Consider the following 17000-nt stretch of genomic DNA (forward strand, 5'->3'; position numbering starts at 1 on the left):
CAGAGGCTAGCTGCTTCTCAATGTGGATGGTCGTAACATGATCTTAAAATGATATTCGCTTTATCTTCCTCTCCATCGCTGGCCCACAACCCCCTGACTGGCTGCCAGCTGCTTTGTCTGCATGTCGGACCGGCCTCGGCGGAGAAACCTCACCGGGAGCTGAGATAATAGGGCCCCCCCACCCCCTCCCGTTTGTTCCTGCTTGGCTGAGTTCAAAGATACTATTCTCCCCTGATAGAATCGCTGTCTGTTTGGCTTCGATCGAGAAGCTGAGGTGAACGAGAACAAGCATTCTCACCTGTCACCACATGGTTGATGTTTACAAAAAGGAGTTTGGACAGATCCAGTGTGTGCAGACACAGTGTAGAGGGCTTTCAAAGAGCATGCTGAAAGAATAAGGGATGGTATGAAAATGACAAGAGGGGGAGGGAGGCAACCCCTTGTTAAAGCTGGAGAGGCAGCGATATTGTTCAAATTAGGGTACAAATTAAAGTTTTGTAGACCTGCAGAAGGAGAAATCCAAAAGTTTGTTCAAGTGTAGAAAACTCAAAATCATTTAAAGGGATAGTTCACCCAAAATTCAAATTTCACTCATTATCTACTCACTCTCATGTCGGGGCTTCAATACAAGAGGGACATTACAGACGAGCAGTATGGAGGTATTTGGATGTTTTTTGGTGTGTCTTTTTGGACGAAGAAAAGTGAGCCCCGTTCATAACCATTATATGGACAAATATTGCTGCGCGGAGCCCCCCGTAACTCCGAGAAGGCGCGGAGGACTGAAAATTCTCCCAGCCCTTAGTCGACATGAGAGTGAGTAGATAATGAGTGAAATTTAAATTTTGGGTGAACTATCCCTTTAAATGGTAATTTGAGCCAATACAAGGAAGGATCTCTTAAGGAATCGCTCTCTCTTTTCATATGAAAATGATCCCACACAGCCCCTATGTCATATCATCACCATCAAAAGCAAAGCTAAGGACCTGTGGTCTTCCACGCGATGACAGATGCGATGGGTTTGACACCTGAGTGAGTGCGGATGATGAGGTGGTTAGATAAGGACCAAATCCTCCAGACAAACCGGTTACCCCCTCCAGGTAGCCGCCGTGGCGAAGGAATGCGTGCCAAGTGGACAGCTTCGTTTCATCCACCACTTCAAAAATACACAACACAGCTGGAGCTGCACACATGTCTGCAACACAAGCAGCGCCTTTGGCATCGAGGCCAAAGGCAGAGCAGACAAAACAGATTGTGAGCTAGATAGAGGCATAGCTGAGGTTCATCCATACATGCGACGTGCAAAATCACGAGGTGTCTGGCCTTAAAATATCTACGTATCTGATCTGAGGTACAGAAGGTGTAGGAACAGAGGATTAAGAGAAGATAGAAGTCTAGACTTGCCACAAATACAAACAATATGATGCTCTCATGACCTGTTACTGTTCCGAGTTTACAATCTTAAAGCCCAGTAGACTGTTTGAGGTGTTTTGCGTTGTGGATGGTGGTCTGATACGTCCCCTATTGGCTTGGTCTATGACATATGGCATGAATCTTTTGTGACAGCCCCAGGACTTTCCCCAGTTGCTGACTATGCTTGCATTCAAACATGCGGGGATGAACCTTGGCAGCTCTCAATGCAAAGCCAACTCAGCCATTGGTTTAATCCACTTCCTTATATCTGATCTTTATAGCTAACCTTAGGGATTCTGGTGCCAAACCCCTGAAGCAAATACATATCTGTGTTTGTGTTTCCACGAGTTGCTGAGGATACTCTGCCAATTTACAGTCATTAAAATTCAACATACATATTGATGAGTGAATGCAAAAGTTTTACCCAGAAGCTGTTGTCCAATGTATGTCTGAGCAGAGATAAGACAAACCACAGTCATCTAGTATCTGCTTAACCTTCACAATCAATACACACATTCACACCACAATGTACAAGTTGAGAAAGTTCTCCAACTGATTGATTTCTTTTTTAATGACTGACACCATTTACTGTACACATTGTCAATGGCTCCATTCATATTGTAGAAATATTGATGGGATCTGCTTTAAGAATTTTTAGGTGTAGTTTTTCCAGCTTTTCTGTCAAATTATACGCATTATCTATCTACTAGTAAATCATTCTATGATCAAGACTGCCTAGATAAGAAATAATCCACAGAATGACACTGACATAGACACCAATAAAAACTCTTCTTTATGAAGTTCAGACCTGATAGTTGGGGTTATTTTTTGACATGAGGTATGAAGTAATCATGCAAAATCAATGTGTTACCTATCAGTGCTCTAGGAAGCAGCAGGAGCACCAGCACAGAAGCAAAGCAACACACTGAAACAATCCAATATCTGTGTAATTTTTTCTTCATGTTGAATTTTTTCAGCACTCCATCTTCCTGTCATCTTCAAGTCTTTCTGATTCATTTCACAACCTGCAGGTGTGGAGTAATACAGCGCGCTGTAAGTGGTCTAATGCGAAGGAATACGGTAACTCAGCGGTTGAGAAAAATGTTAAATGGCCACACGCTGAATCTACTGCTGTCTGTGCCTGACTACCTCACAAAACCCAAATAACCCAGACGATCCCTTCAACTGAGCCAACCTCCTGGCACAAATGTGAAGGAGAGAAAGATGAGCAGAGGAAGAAGGACAGACAGGAAGATATAGAGTCCTGTGAGGGAGACGTCGACAGGGATCCAGGACCCCAACCTAAATCTAACCTTTGACCCCAGTGCATCTGGCCAGACGTTCACGCAGAATAGTCCTCTTGTGTCAAAGAAAAACACAGGTGAGCTAGAGTTAGAACCAAACACCTTTCCACCACTACTACACTATGATATAAATAATTTTGACCTAGAATAGATGATGATTGGATAATGAAATAATGACTTAGTGCCTTGCTCAGGTGAATCACTTCCACTGGAGCAATGTAATATCTATTAGTTTTAGCTCCTGTTGTTATTCTACTGTGGTTTCTGTTGGTCACGTGCGAAGCCGGCCCCCAGTGTATACCCAGCTAGCTTAATGTGTTATCCAGTTGGCTCAGATGACTGTATCAACAAGGCCTGTTTTTTTCAGCAAGTGAGACCTCCTCCCCCCCTCCTCCACTTTCACCAAAACAGGTCCCCCCCACCACCACCCAGGCCCAGCACACGGGAAAGCCATTTGAGAGCCCCAGAGTCAGGGGCCAAAGTGTTCCTCAGTGAATAGCCAATAGTCCGTGTGGCATCATAACACGTTAACGTCCACCAGTGGAATAAAAAACATTAACAGGAATTGTCAGAAACAAATAAACAAAATGAATAGGACCCCTGCGACAGCTCCAGGTGGAACTCCAAAGTTAGCATGCTAACCAGCTAGCTCCTGTCCATCACATTCTTCTTGTAACGTTTCTTCTGTCTTGGCTTTTGAGTGTAATATTTCTCTTCCCATTTTGAGTCTGTGAATCACTGAGGTTTGGGGAAACCGCTCTAGTTCCTCTCTGGTTTTTGAGATACCCATGACGTTCCATCAAGTTTCTCTCTATTCCCCATATCATCCGTTACAGACCATGTGTGACAGCAGCAAAGAAAAATCTGCAAGTGAGGAAGGATGGATGAGGCTAACAAGACGAGGAAAGATGAATCAACTTGAATGATCAGAGGAACATCTACTTTCATCACCCAATCCATCTACTGTCCTTGTTGCTAACCCGCCTCGGTCTGTGCACACACACATACACACACACACACACACACACACACACATACACAAATCCTCCCATGCCCTCACTAACATATTGATCTTATTTTCTGGTTGCAACAGTAATAAGAAGTAGGGGAGCTCTGTCTCTGCCAAGCTGGTGATCCAAGGCCAGCACTCGGAGCTCTGTGCTTCCTACCACCCACTAATTCCATTACAGCACTTTTGAGCTATGAGACGTTCGGCTCCGTAGGTGTGTTGTGGTGTCGGCTTTGATCAGGATGTAAGCTATCCTACTCACAGAGCATATGGTGGAGAGGTTCTGCAAGCGTTTAGCCAACGGACCATCAGACGTCAAATGAGGAACTGCGGTTTGCGTGTAAATAAGAAAAGTTAATGATGTATCTTCTGGTTCTTGCATGTCAGTGATAGAGACGTCATGGGAACCGATTCTGACAGCATGTGTTCTTCTTCATCTATGCTGGAGGTACGGTAGACATGAGTCTTCCAGGACTTGATGAGGGCAGGAACTCTTGTTCTCTCTAAGTTCCCCCAACAGCATGAACTTTACAGATCTTCTAATCTACAGGTCGAAGCAGTTAGTATCTATCTCTAACCCTACCGTGACTCTATCTATCTATCCCTTTGGTCTCTGTTTCTTTTTAAATGTCTTTGCTTACACTTTCATTTTTGATCATTTTTAGAAGTGTTGAAGCCACTTTTGAGGTTGTGCCGCTGACAGGGATGACACAGATCTCTGTGTTACTTCAGGCTCAGAAGCCCAGGTGGGTGTCATTTGGATTGTTTCAGTTCCTACCATTCACTCCGCATTGTTGACCTCCCCTCACTTCCTGTCAGTGATCCTTAGTGCCTTCTTGGGGTCAAAGGTCACACCCCTGGAAACATCAGTTGGACCATTACACACACACACACACACACACACACACACACACACACACAGACTCACACACACATGAACCCTCTGGACATGCAGCTGCAGATGGAAAACAAAGATCGAAGGAAGACTTTTCCATGTTCACTGGGACAACCCATGAGCATACAGTACAAAACCTAAAAGTTGGAAAGACACACGCACACAAAAAGTGTGAATGTTGTCCTCATCAAACATCTTGCTTAGAGGGAATCTTAGATTTTAATGATGCTGTCCACAGCAGTGTTCCTGCAAACCCCATCAATTGAAGGGTTCCTTGACTGATTCTGCATGTAATTAGATCTCATTTGTGTGTGTGTACAAGACAGCTGAAGTGCAATGACTCAGAATAACTGCAAAGCATGACTCACAGCTGATTTCTCGCCAGTGATAGAACATTTTCTGCCGAGCCAAGAGCAAATTACTGTGTATTTCTGTCTTCTTTGGATCCCTGCAGACTGTAACTGTGAAGCCAAACTCTCCCTGCCTTTTGTCTTGAAGATAAGCCTCACACACAAGTACAATACCTGAAATACCTTGAATACCAATCTCTTTGTGCAATCATGCAGTCTCACTTGTGCTGCTGTGACCACAGGTTAGAAAAGTTGAAGGGTTAAAAATCACAAATCACCTCTCAGTGCTGGATCAACCTGGTGAACCTCCCCACTCCACAGCTGAGCCCTGAGCCCTGAGCCCTGAGCCCTGCTCCCGGGGGAATCCTCCATTTTCACCTCCTCCACTCCTCCGACCCACACAGAGACTCTGTTGTGCCGCACCAAAACAAGGCCAGCATCTGCAGCTCCAACGGTGGAGAGAGCTCAGAGGAACCTGATCAACGTTAAAGGGATAGTTCACTCAAAATTGAAATTTCATTCATTATCTACTCACCCTCATGTCGACTAAGGGCTGGGAGAAGTTTCAGAGTCCTCCGTGCCTTCTCTGAGTTACAGCGGGGCTCGGCGTAGCAGTGCATGTCCATATGACGGTTGCAAATGGATACCACTTTTCTTCGTGACAAAAAGACACACCAAAAAACATCCAAATACCTCCATGCTGCTCGTATGTAATGTCCGTCTTGTATTGAATTGAAGCCCCGAAATGCGAAATTGTTCCGAAAAAAATTAAATAAGTCTATATTTCAAGCTTGTTTGTAGCGGAAGCTCCTCTTCCTGGTCCGTCCAAATCTCGCAAGATTTGTGCCGGCATCATTGCGATTACTGACGCCGGCGCAAAACTGACAGTTTTTTGGTGTGTCTTTTTGTTACGAAGAAAAGTGGTATCCATTTGCAACCGTTATATTGACATGCACTGCTATGCCGAGACCCCCTGTAACTCAGAGAAGCCACGGAGGACTCTGAAACTTCTCCCAGCCCTTAGTCGACATGAGGGTGAGTAGATAATGAGTGCAATTTGAATTTTGGGTGAACTATTCTTTTAAGGATCGGTCTGCGGTTAACAACTTCAATTCAGATAATGTAACTATTGAAAGTCCTCATCTTACCCCATAAAATACATCCAATTTAAACCACTTTTACTTGGAGATATTTTATAGGTGCATGGTCGAGCCCAAGGCCGCCTGTCTCTGGTTCTCCAAGGGAGGCACGGGCCGGCGGGCCAATCATATCTTCTTATTCTTACAACATTAAGTGGGATTTGTACCCCCGCCTGCTGATCCGGCGTCAATGCCATTACCCACTGAGCTCTCCAGCCTCATGCGCTGGCGCCTTCAGAGATGGGAGATGGCGGCAGGCCACTGTCTCTTCAGGCGCGTCCTTCACACGCAGAGCCATGCTGCCGGAGACACAACCCAGAACAAACCAAAGAGAAGCCAGCCATCGATGGTTGAGCCTGCCGCCAGTCTCCAGTCTCCAAAGAGAGACAGTGGCCCGCCCCAATAATAACTTCTTCTTCTTCTTCTGTTGACCCAGGCAAAATACTAGCATCATGGCAAGATGTCCCATACTGGGATTCAAACCCCAGTCTCCCCTAAAGTCAGTGGCATCACCCACTATGCTGCTATTACTATCCAGCTGCATGTTGAGCCCTCAGCTCCACCATAATATTAACTTACACTACACTTACTGTTAATATTTACTTACAGGAAAGGCAAGGCAAGGCAAGACAATTTTATTTGTATAGCCTGTTTTTATTACTTATTTCTCACTGATTACATTACTTATAATGGTAGTACTTGAATTGGTTTGATAGTTTTTTAAAGTATTGTTTTTGACATCAGCTCTGATAGTGGCCAATGTTATACTGTATTGGTCTTTAAAAATCCACTATCAGTCCATTTCCATTGGTACACAACCAATTGCGACCAATGACCTCTCTCTCTCTCCCTCTCTCTCTCTCCTCTCTGGTTTACAGTAATCCAAGTTTTGTACTTGCAGACTCATCTGTATGTTTACTCTGGGTGAAAGTGTGAAATGAAACGGGGTCAGTAAAGCTCTGCTGGTGCAGTTGCCTGACTGACAGTGGGGGTGCGGGGTTGAGGGGCTCATTACACCTCCCCTCTTTTTAATAACGTCCCAACAAACTACACACAAGAAGCCCACAGTGGACCTGGGAGAGCTATTTATAGCCACCTTGGTGCGTTGCTGGTTGGAGGTTGGAGGTGCACAGCCAGTGTGTGTGTGTGTGTGTGTGTGTGTGTGTGTTGCTCTGACACACATAAATGAGCAGTGTGTCTGCACAGCACACTGACTTTCTTTCACCATACATGAAGTGTGTTAGAAAGATCTTTTTCACTGCTGAGCGCTCATGGGATACACAACAGCGCAATGATATCATGAATATATGTGTGTGTGTGTGTGTGTGGACGTGTGTGTGTGTGTGTGTCAGATTATGATGGATCTATGGACATGTGGTTGAGATGTTGGTCAGACGTTAGACTGACAGGTCTGTAAACACACACACACTTTATCTTGTACTCATTTGGACCAGCAGGAAACTTTATTTAACACCGTGGAGAGTGTGCATTTGTGTATGTGTGTGTGTTTGTGTGTTTGCTGAACGTTATTTCTGGTTTATTTGCCAAGAATAAACTGATGAGGAACTTTATGAAAACATTTTTGTCTTCATCAGAAATAACACATCTACATAACAAAATTAGATCTATAGAGAGATTGAAGTGAAACATGTATGTTAACGTTTGCCAATGCAAATGTACATGTTTGGTTAATGTATCCAGCTTGATATCAGTCATGTCTGGTCTAGTTGTAGTTTTTCAGACACACACACATTGTGCAGTTGCTAACCTGACACCGTCAGATTACACAAATCAGACCAACAAAGAATCTCTCTGTTTCCCTCCCACACACACCTCAGCAGCCATCTTGTGTAATTTCTTGTTTATCACCCGCTCCTTTTTTTTAGGCCACATGGTTACAGACAAAACCTGAATTTGATATTTGTTTTTTTAATATATGATGATTATATGACATAGATACTAATTTATGATATCCGATAATGATGGTGTGGATCATGTCAGGGCCTGGTGCCATCCTTGGTGGTTACCTGGTGTTCTGCAGCTGGATAAATCAGTGGGTAATGCGACTGACCTTGGAGGGTTCAAATCCCAGTCAGGGTGTGGTCATCCCTTTGGGAAGCAGTGGATACATAGTGGCTACAACTACGTTGGCTTGGATGTCACCTGGGTCAACAAGGTCCATGGTCAGGTGTTGAGGAAACAGGTCAATCTGATGAGAAGTGAGCAACTGATAGATGTCATACATGGACAAGGGAAGATATACAGTGGCATGATGCAAAGGTTTGAGCACCCCTGGTAAAGATTTCTGTTCATGTGAACAGTGAAGCAAGTGGAAGATGAAATGATCTCCAAAAGGCATACAGTTACAGATGACACATTTCCTTTACATTTTAAACAATATATATCCTTTACATTTTCAAAATGACAGAAAAGCATAATTAGTAGCTAGTAGCCCCCTCTTTGGAAACCATCACAGCAAGTAAATATCTTGTTTGATATTGGTCAAAGTTATCTGAGAGCTCGAGTCTCCTGTTTCCCGTTCTTTCACAGGCTGCTGCTGTGTTTCCCTTTTTCACTGTAAAACTATAGAAAACTAAAATAACTCACTGATATTGCTTAAAATATTGCAAACGGGTGTTTCATGTTTAACTTTATGCCTTTTGGAAATCATTTCATCTTCCACTTGTTTAACTGTTAACACATTAACAGACATTTTGACCAGGGGTACCCAAACCTTTGCATGCCATTGTAGGTTTAGTATAATAGTAATAGCATCCACGTAATTGCACACATTATGCTGTTAAACTATGTTTTAAAGCGTGATTTCATTGGAGCCACACATTACATTAACATCACTCTGTGGCACCAAAGCTGCTGTTAAATAATGGCAGCACAATGGCAGATCCAGTAATCCACATGCAGGCAGTGTGGCTAAACAGAGTCAGCTGAATGTGTCTTTGTGAGTGTGTGTGTGTGTATGTGTATGTGTATGTGTGTTTGTGTGTGTGCCCTCCTCACGATTGCGTCAGCGCTGCAGGGACGGAAGAAGAACATATGTGCCAGACGAGCTGAGAAACTCTACTCTAAGCTCTGCCTCCTCCTCCTCCTCCTTCTAGTCCCTCCGCCTTTCCATCCCTCTCTTTTGCCCATCCATCCTCCCTCAGTCTGTCTGTCTGTCTGTCGGCCCATGATGCCTCAGAGTGCAACAGATGTCTTTGGCATGAAACCTCCATCAGGGTCATCAACAACACTGAGAGTTGCACGTATTAAGAAGTTATATTAACCTATGAAAATATGCAAATATAATGGCAAATAACCATCATGCATGGGAAATGTGACCATGAGGGCTGGTGGAAAAGTCTCCCAAAGCCAAGATGTACAAATGAGAAATACTCAAAGGGGGAAAAAAAGACTTATTTTGAAATCATGACTTAATCCAAGGGACTATACAAACACATTTTCAGCTTTACAAATTGTTTTCAGTTTCACAACACTCCACACTTTTAATTCGTTCAAAACTTAAACCTCACAGGCATTGGTAAAAGCCTGAATTTGGCATCATCCACACACACACACTCATCTAAAAGTATTTATGTGGAAATTCAGACTCACTCAGGTTGAGTCTCAGCGCTACGTGTAGACTTAGTGTGAACTTTGCAAGTGTAGACGTGGTCAGAAGGAGAAGATTAACAAAATCCTAACAATCGATTTTTAATAGGTTTATTTTACTGCCTGCAGGCCTTTGCCTTAGCTTGCCACGCCCCATTTTGGCTTCCATAGCCGGTGATGTCATTTAACTGCCGAAGATAACGTTAGTTATATAACGTGAATCGGTATCGAATCTTATCGTGACCCCAAAGAATCAAGGTCTTGACATTTCCTCAATCATGTTAGCGAGTGCAATTTTTCTAACGAGTCTTGAACTTTGATGAAATCTGAATATTTCCTTTGCAAAACCGGTCGTGATCTCAGACTTGTAAACATGTGCTGACTTCTTTGTTGATGCAGCAGTTTTACAGACTTACAGACATGTGCATATTTGGCTCGACCCGCTCTATAACGAAATGCACAAATTGCTCTGTCTGTCCTCATCCGTCGTAACCAGGGAAGGGAACTTCCATGTTGCCGGATTATGAACAATCTTGAGTTAAGTGCAGCCCGAGCACGCTCCTGTCCCGCGTAGGTACTTTATGTCCTACTTGGAGCTCACTGGCTGCAGTGATGGGGCGTGTCGAGCTCAGCCAGCTGGACCCGTGCCTCATGTTCCCTGGCTCCTCGTATCCAACAGCTGGAGCTCTGCAAACGACTCGCTCATTCACACGCAAGCACATACACACATTCCTGCATTCTTGGAAATACACATAACCAAAAAAAAATGTGGGCATATTGTATACACGCACTACAAACTGCAGAGAAGGATGTTAGTGTTGCAGATGGGAAACGTTTCTTTTATTTGTGCTTCTGTCCATTCTGACGAACGCTTCATCTACTTTGCGTCAAGATGAATGAACAAATTCTCACGTGTCCGTCACGTAAGACCTCTTGGAAGTTCATCTGTTTTAACCTATAAAAAGGATTTCCTAGTAAAGTTCCTGCTTGTGTTTGCGTCTTGTAAAGACACAGAGTGCTTCTTTTTTGCTGGTGAGTTTATATGACGGCCTACTGCCCCATTAGAGACCATCTAAACATCGCAGGCCCCAGCCATGGACAGATAGCCCTCCAAAATAAACAAGGTCTAATTGACGGTGGGTGGGATGAGAGCATATACAGTTACTCAGTCACTGTCAGGCCGACTGCTTTACATCCACATGCGGTAACTCCTCCCTGCACATGTAAAAAGCATTGTTAGTCCATAAATGTCTGAAAACCGCACACTAAAGAGGGAGTGGGGCCGTTGGAGGGTGGGGTTATTGCTTTCTACAGTTACATTGATACAGTCTTAATGGTGGTTTGGATGCTATTAAATGCACAATAAAAGAACATAAAGGACAGGATCAACCACTCCAATATGTTCAAGGTTTCGCCTTTTGGTCCAACTCCACATGCAAGACTGTTGGTGATCTACAAATGGAAAACACCTTAGCGTCCTTTCAGATCTGCAGAGTTGTTTGTAATCTTAGCTGACCTCCTTCACCTCTCACTTGTTGACTCGTTCTTAAGTCCATTCTCCTCCACAAAGTGTCTGATCTTCTGTTTGTGATGTTTGGTATTAGTTACGCCAATTCGCCAAAGTATTTGTGCCGGTGCATCTGGTTCATCTGGAAACATCAACTTCCTCAGGCTGAAAAATTGAGGCCAACATAGAAAAAGTATAATAGTTTATTCCTTACTCCAATGGTATATTCCTGCAGACCGCGAGGCTGCAATTTCAGGACCATAGTTTTCACACCAACAACACCACATAGTGATTTGGGTACTGGGCAGCTGAGGCAGCGTAAACCTCAGCTCTGTGCCTTCTGGATTCCCACAGTAGGAGCTTCAGTGTTTCCTTTTTGTCAATGTTTGTGGTGCTCTTGGACAATGGCAACATGCCTGTGGTGGGAAAAAAAAGTCAATGAGCAAGAGGCAGGATGTGAATATTCTGTATGATGAGTTCACTGCTGCGGTCTCATACAGTCACCTCTTGCATCAGCTGGCAAGGATGTGGAGGAAGAGGGGTTTCTACTGAGAAGAGTACATTTTAAAGCAGCTAATGTTAGGACCTAGGGGAGTCTATCTATCTATCTATCTATCTATCTATCTATCTATCTATCTATCTATCTATCTATCTATCTATCTATCTATCTATCTATCTATCTATCTATCTATCTATCTATCTATCTATCTATCTATCTATCTATCTATCTATCTATCTATCTATCTATCTATCCATCTATCTATCTTGTAAACTGTTTTCTTAATATCTAGCCTACTGCACGTCTGCCCGTCCTGAGTGAGGAATCCCTCCTCTCTTGCTCACCCTGAGGTTTCTCCAATTTTTTCCTTGTTCAAAGGGTTTTCTTGGGAGTTTTTCCTCAGTTGATGTGAGGGTCAAAGGTCAGAGGATGTTATTATGATGGTGTGTAAAGCCCTTTGAGACAAACTGTTTGTAAAAACGGGCCATATGCTATACAAATCTATCTATCTATCTATCTATCTATCTATCTATCTATCTATCTATCTATCTATCTATCTATCTATCTATCTATCTATCTATCTATCTATCTATCTATCTATCTATCTATCTATCTATCTATCTATCTATCTGTAATAATCAAAAGCAAGCTGAAAATACAATCAAAGATAAAAACATAAAATTAAAGAGTTTCTAACTGATAATGATGAACGTTTTTCAATAATGATTTTTAGTTGATGTTTTTTTTTTTAACAACTTTATTTTTGCTTTACAAAATACATAAACAATGCATAAAACCATATGAGCATCATATTAATAACACTTGGATAACAAATAGACGTGACAATAAAATAAAAACATACATAAATAGAAATAAATAATAGAAAATAAAATAAAATAAAAAGGAGAAGAAAAAAACACCAGGGGATATGAGCAATGGAAATTAAATTGAATTAAAGATATTAAAGTGGGAGCACAGATTTATAGTTTTGATAGCTTTCTTGTTATTAGCAGAGGAAACTGACTTGAAATACACCTCCAGTTCTTTCATAAAAACACAAAAAATGGGTTTTACTTTGGCAAATTTACACTTGTGGATATAAAACTTTGCAAGAATTAAAATGAGATTAATTAAAAAATATTCTTTTTCAGCTGGAGGATTTTTAGTTGATGTACAGCGCCCTCTTCTGTCAAGAAGTCGTAAGCGCAGTTTACATACGTCATCAACCGTGCGCCGGAACGCATGCGCAGTGGCGACAACTGACAGATTTTCAAACTGCGCGGCGGGTACTCGGAGCAGCGGAAGAAAAACTAGTGTTTGTCGACTGTTAAATCTAAAAAACCTTAAAGAAAATGACGAGCACACTGAAAGGAATCACTCTGAAGGGAAGCGCCGAGCTTGTAGCTGAGTTCTTCTGTAAGTATCGTTTTGTTTTGTTTAGTTTTTTAATCTTTAACAGCCTGGTTTTTGACGCTGTGGAGCCGCAGTCATGCGGTGCTAACATCACTAACGGGGCCTGTGGAGAGAAGGAGACGTCCTCCATTATGATGTTTACCTCAAAACTGAAGCGATATTTACAACAGTAGCAGGTATTAAAGTGTGTGGTCGTAAGTGAGCAGACTCCTAATGTGAATACGTAACTAACTAAACTCAGGTCGTTGTGTTTAAAATGAAAAACCTCAACTCAAACGTGTTGATCGTAATGTGCTTCGTGGTGAAAGGGGAGGAGCTGAGTCATGACACAGTTATGTTGGACAGTGGTGTTTTTGTTGTTTTTAATATGTAGCCTATTCATGTACATGAGTTGTGTATCCATGCATTTCATCTGCACTCATGTAGTCAGAGATACAGCTGTAAATCACAAGTTTTTATCACAATAATAGGCTATATAATATTGATTGAATGCATATCGATGTGATGTTTGTTGATTTGTTGATCACAGAGTCACAATACGATATTGATTGGATTGGATTCAGGGATCATTGATCCAAATGAGACAATATCATCTGCTGATTTAAAATCATTTCCAATTACATCATTAAAAAAACAAAAAAACAACAACATCTAAAATATAATTTTTATTTCTGAGCCCAACCAGACATTTAAATGAAAAACAAACCTCTTGTTCACCATAATGTGTCATATTAAGATTTCTGGACTTTTACAACTTCAAACATCTACAAAAGGAAACTGAAAGAATTCCTGTTTGTTTACTGTGTAATTGGATCTTTTTTCTCCCTTCTATTTGCAGCCTCAAACAAAATATTTTAAAAATGAGTAATTGACCGTCCGACGTCGGTTCCTCCTCCTGGCTTCAGTCCAACCAGGACGATTTTACGACGTCGCAGATAAAACTCGAGTCCTTTTCACCCGGGAAGCTGCAGGCTGTTGCCACGACAACGGCTTCCTGGTTTTGCAGGACCCAACAGATAAAAAAAAAAAAAAAGAGTAATTGGCTACAAAAACAATCTTTGCATATTAAATAGCTATAAAATTGCAGCAGATACTGATCACTTAGATGTGCCAGAAGGGAATTTCAAAATAAAGGCGTGTCTTCCAAATAATGATATGATTGACTCCCTGATAGACGCCGAAACGCCTCAGAGTTTTTAATTGTCATTTCGACCATGCCATAATTCAATAAAGCCGGCATTTTATAGTGAAGAGAGTGCCTTGGAATTTTTCTTTTGTCTTCCTACAAATAATGATATGTATTGAGATCTGATTTGATTGGTGCTATTGACTTGTTGAATTAATGTGTTAAAGTAGATTGATGTTTCATTACACTCTGAGTCAGAGCTAGGTTGATTCAGGACAATCAGATCATATTTTTGTCATATAAATTAATTTGATTATGTTGTTTTTGTGTCGTCATTTTTCTCTTGACCTTTGAACCCTTTGTGTGTTTGTCTCCATTGCAGCTTTTGGCATCAACAGCATCCTGTATCAGCGCGGCATCTATCCTCCAGAGACGTTCAGCAGAGTCACCAACTACGACATGAGCCTCCAGCTCACCACAGATCCCAAACTGAAGAACTACCTGACCAACGTGGTGTCTCAGCTCAAAGGTAAGTCCGCCGCTTTGTTTCACAAATATATTTTGTTCCACTGTAGGAGGGTTGAATAGATAAATATATATATATAAGACGTTGTTTAAAGGAATAGTTCAACATTTTTGGCAAATTCTCCTATCACCATTATTATTATTATTATTAGTTTATTTGGAAGGGACAGTGCTAATGAACATTTCTTCACTAGGAATAAAATGTAAGCAAGCCGGAGTGTAGCCAAAGGCAAGACCATAATCCCTATTATAGTCATAGCAGTAGGTTCATTACCTTTAATTATTGGTGCATGTTGTTTTGAGATCGTCGGGGCAGAGACGTGAACTGCTCAGTGAACACAATGGAGGTGAATAGTACAGGTCCTCCCCTGTCCCTCATCAAACTCATCAAATACACAATCCAACAACTCCAAAACGCTCTGGTGGACAAGTTGTGACCTGCACATTCACCACGCTATTAAATAATTATGTAACATTACGACACTATAAGCAAATACTCTGAACTACTTGCGCTTTTGAAATCACTCCGCCCAGCAGCCGTGTCTGGAATGTAGTTCCGGCTGCATTTGCCTCGAAAACAACTCCGTCTCGTAATATTACATGATTATTAAATAATTATGTAACATTATAATTTGCCAAAATGTTGAACTATCCCTTTGTTTAAATGGTGGCATTGTTTTGTCATTGTCATGTAAAAATAGATTGAATACTGCTTTTGTTTACTTTTTTTTATATTTCTGTGTGGATTTTTTTGCTTCTGAATTATTTTAGGCATAATTTAAATATGCTATCATGGTATTTAATCATTTTCTAGATGAATTAAAAATGTAATACATTTAGTGTTTTTATTTTGAAGAAAGGCATTATAGCTTCAGTGTTGAGTGTATGGGCTCAGACAGTGACTGTGCTGTTGTCTGTGCTGCAGAGTGGCTGTTTGAGTGCACGGTGCAGAAGCTGGTGCTGGTGATCACATGTCTGGAGACCAACGAGGTGCTGGAGAGATGGCAGTTTGACATCGAGTGTGACCGCTCGGCCAAGGAGAGCAGGTCAGCCGCTACAGTTTATACTCGTCGACTCGATTTCAGATCAAGAATTGGTTTTGAATCAAATTGTGATATTCCCTGAATCGTGCACCTTTAACCGTTTGCCTTGTGTGGTTCCCAGTGCTCCCAGAGAGAAGTCCATCAAGATCATCCAGGATGAGATCCGCTCTGTCATCAGACAGATAACGGCCACCGTCACTTTCCTCCCGCTGCTCGACCGGCCATGTGAGGAACAAGACACTCTTTCCAGCTTTGGATTATTAGATAAATGTAATATCAACGTGTCATTTGACCCTCCCTCCTTCCCTTCTTCCAGGTGCGTTCGACCTCCTGGTCTACACCGACAAAGATCTGGTTGTTCCTGAGAAGTGGGAGGAGTCAGGCCCGCAGATCATCAGCCAATCAGAGGAGGTGCGTTTACGTTCCTTCACCACCTCCATCCACAAAGTGAACAGCATGGTGGCGTACAAGAGGACCGACTCCATCTGAAGAAAAACAAAACAAACCATCCCCTCCACCTTCATGAGCTGTACATAAAACCAACCACTGCCCTTTGTAGAAAACAGCACATTTTACACTGTCCTTCCTGTCCAACCTCACCTTCCGTGTCTCTGTCCTTGTCCTCTGCGTCCTCCTGCTGTCCCTCTCAGGACACCTCGATGTAAATATTCCCCATAAAAGCTGTATTTTGTCTTTTTTTCCATGTCGTTTCCTCTTTCTCTCTGTCAAGTTCTGTTTTAGAAGCTAGTGGTTTAGTTCAACTTTTATAAAATGTCATAAAAAATAAAAATAAAATGAACGTGATTTGTGTATTCCTGCTGTTTGACCACAAGGTGGCACTGCAACATAAACAGGATTGGTGTGGTGTAGTTTCAAAATGATACAGCGACACATACAGACAATGAGCATTATTCTTTAATGGGACAGACCATTTGTTTGTGGCAGAGTATTCACTGGTGCCGACAGATGCAGATGTGAAACACCTTTTACAATGGTACCACGCCAGTAGAGTACATTTTATCAAACGCTGCAGACACCCACACATCTCATCTTTAAAAAGAAACAGAAACTCTCTCTCCGGTGAAATGCAACCAAACAAAATGAGAGTTAAATTTCTCTGAAACAAACAGATGCCTTGTTTTTTTTTTGAGAAAGCACAGAGAAACTACAG

At 42.0% G+C, this 17000-nt stretch overlaps 1 protein-coding gene and 1 non-coding gene across 2 annotated transcripts; both read left to right on the forward strand.

The window, feature by feature from the left end:
• The first annotated feature begins 12971 nt into the window (after window positions 1-12971).
• Window positions 12972-16633, forward strand: mad2l1 (MAD2 mitotic arrest deficient-like 1 (yeast)). Its single transcript, XM_085806408.1, has 5 exons — window positions 12972-13138; window positions 14644-14790; window positions 15712-15832; window positions 15951-16054; window positions 16146-16633. Exons 1-5 carry the CDS (start codon window positions 13075-13077, stop codon window positions 16316-16318), a joined length of 609 nt encoding a protein of 202 aa, XP_085662534.1. The 5' UTR covers window positions 12972-13074; the 3' UTR covers window positions 16319-16633.
• On the forward strand, window positions 14013-14153 carry LOC146968901 (small nucleolar RNA SNORA79). The gene has a single exon (XR_015034346.1). It is a non-coding gene; the product is annotated as a small nucleolar RNA SNORA79 (small nucleolar RNA).
• Window positions 16634-17000: the final 367 nt, after the last annotated feature.

The sequence above is a fragment of the Trachurus japonicus genome, chromosome 18 (genome assembly GCF_045865225.1).
Source record: "Trachurus japonicus isolate A0001 chromosome 18, Traja_1.0".
Taxonomy (NCBI): domain Eukaryota; kingdom Metazoa; phylum Chordata; class Actinopteri; order Carangiformes; family Carangidae; genus Trachurus; species Trachurus japonicus.